We start from the raw sequence: 2,585 nt of genomic DNA, 5'->3' as shown, positions 1-2,585 counted from the left end.
ATTTTTATCCTTACGATGATATGAATTTAAATTTCAAACTCAATAAATACGCTATACTTTACGATATGTATATAAAATTTCAAAAGACATACTACGGTTATAATAATTATGATGCTTTGTTATCTGTGGCGGAATTTATTTTAAACGGTCCATTCGTAGTGATCGATTGTTCTCGTCAAAACGAATTAATAAAAAGCGCTACCGTGGATATTCGTATAGAATTTGAATGTATAGACAATATTCCTACGAACACCACAGCTTATTGTCTTATTATTCATGACAGAGTGATAGAATATAATCCGTTGATTAATGTTATTCGTAAAATTATATAATGATATACATATATTCAAAACTTACTATTTAGAAAACTTTATCACAGTTAGATAAACCGTGATATGTAGTTTTATGCTTTAAACCGGAAGAAGAAACGTAGTATCACAAATTGTTTCGTAATTTGACACATGTAACCTTACTAATCGGAAACTTTTAAAATTCTGATTTTTATCGTTACGACGATATGAATTTAAATTTCGAATTCAATAAATACGTTATACTTTACTTATGATATGTATATAAAATTTCAAAAGGCATACTACGGTTACAGTAATTATGATACTCTGTTATCTATCACAGAATTTATTTTAAACGATCCATTCGTCATGATTGATTGTTCTCTTCAAAACGAATTGATAAAAAGCGCTATCATTCGTATAGAATTGGAATGTATGGAAAATATTCCTGAGAATTTCACAGCTTATTGTCTTATTGTTCATGATAGAGTGATAGAATATAATACATTGCCTAATGTTATTTTTGAAATTATATGACGATATGAATTCGAAACTTGCTATTTTTAACTAAAAAAATTTATTATATAAATAAATCAATAAATATTATACGCTACTGTAATGTTACGCTACTGTGTTATTGCAACACATTCTAATTATATGTATGACTCATACTATCAAATATATAACATACACTTTATTTATATCTCATGATTTCATCTTCCCTTTCTTTTTTAAATAGATACTCGTACAATAGTATCGTTTGAGAATACATATGTAAGATCGCAGAAGTAATTCATTCGTCTTGCAGTGTACATCATTTTATACCATAATGTCTATTGTGTTTATCATCATTTTTGTTACCATTATTAAAACTATAATGGCAACGACAACAACGAATTCTCCTTCTTCTCCTCAAGATATAAATACGGAAATAATTCTATATCTGCAAAAATATGGTTATTTAAATAACATTGGGAACAATACGCAATTATCGATCGGGAGTGAAAAACTTAAACAGGCTATTGCATTATTTCAAGAATATTATCAAATACAAGGTGATGGTTCATTGAACGATCGTACGTTACATCAAATGCGTAAACCACGATGTGGTCTCTCAGATATTCCACATCATGAGCACGATACAGGTATACATAAATGGACGAAAATAAATCTTACGTGGAACTTTCATTTGGCAAATGCAAATATCTTAAAAACTACAGAATTTGCATTCTCGTTATGGGCAGCTAATTCATCCTTAACATTCGAGCGAGAAATATTAAACCCTGACATTTTAATATCTTACCGTAGTGGTACTCACACATATCTTGATCACAAACGTAACGCAGAAATTTGCCCCTCTTCATTCGACGGTCGTGGTGGAGTACTCGCTCACGCGTTTTATCCTTCACGCAATCCTAATTACATCACCGAAATACATATTGACAATGCAGAAGCCTGGCACATATACCTACACGATAAAATACCTTTCAACTCGGAACGTCTACTTCATACGTTAACACATGAAATCGGACATTAGTCACAGTTCGCGCGAAGATTCCGTAATGTTTGCGTTTGCTAAAAATACTAATACAACTGTTAAACTCAACTTAGAAGATATTTTAACGATTCAGTATCTATATGAAAGGAACAAACCAGGAATAACAACAATAACAACTACTACTACTATAAAACCACCAAAAACGACTACTGAAATTCCGACAAATAAGCCTGGTAAAATAGATCTCTGTGAATTACAATATGTGGATACTATATTAATATTAAATTATCGAATATTCGTCACATATCAAAGCTATGTATGGTCGATAAATATAAATGATAACAAATATGACGGACCATTTGAGCTAAATACTTACATGAATTTCCTCCCAAAAAATTTCTCTTTGTCAGCCGCGTACCAAAGACCCTCGGGTGAAATAGTACTATTTATAAATAATATGGTTTATATGGTTAATTATCCCAGTTTCAAATTAAAAGAAGGCTGGCCGAAACATCTAAAAAATTTGGGATTTCCCCCAAATGTTGTAATTAATACCGCGATAAATACTCACAAAGGACAAACCTACGTAATCTTCGATGATAACGATGTGGCGCAAATAGACGAATGTACTCTGACTGTTAGTGCATATCAAACGTTACAATCAATATTTCCCGGAATACCGCCATCTCCAACCATGGCTTTCCGACATATGGATGATAATATTTATTTTGCTAAGAAACAACAATTTTACCAATATAACGAATTCAAGAGAATCGTGACAAAAGCGGATTAATTTA

The 2,585-nt window shown here is 31.2% G+C and overlaps 1 protein-coding gene across 1 annotated transcript; it reads left to right on the top strand.

Moving 5' to 3' along the window:
• The first annotated feature begins 1,810 nt into the window (after nucleotides 1–1,810).
• On the top strand, nucleotides 1,811–2,581 carry LOC108767182 (matrix metalloproteinase-2-like). The gene has a single exon (XM_018516918.1). It carries the CDS (start codon nucleotides 1,811–1,813, stop codon nucleotides 2,579–2,581), a length of 771 nt encoding a protein of 256 aa, XP_018372420.1.
• The last annotated feature ends 4 nt before the right edge of the window (nucleotides 2,582–2,585 follow it).

Source organism: Trachymyrmex cornetzi, unplaced genomic scaffold, assembly GCF_001594075.2.
Source record: "Trachymyrmex cornetzi isolate Tcor2-1 unplaced genomic scaffold, Tcor1.1 scaffold664, whole genome shotgun sequence".
NCBI lineage: Eukaryota > Metazoa > Arthropoda > Insecta > Hymenoptera > Formicidae > Trachymyrmex > Trachymyrmex cornetzi.
The sequence above is the reverse complement of the archived record's forward strand: the minus strand, read 5'-3'. Positions and strand labels throughout refer to the sequence as shown.

What these genes read in the sequence shown, in the direction of transcription:
- LOC108767182 (XM_018516918.1), top strand. Translation starts at nt 1,811, where the DNA reads ATGAAATCGGACATTAGTCACAGTTCGCGCGAAGATTCCGTAATGTTT.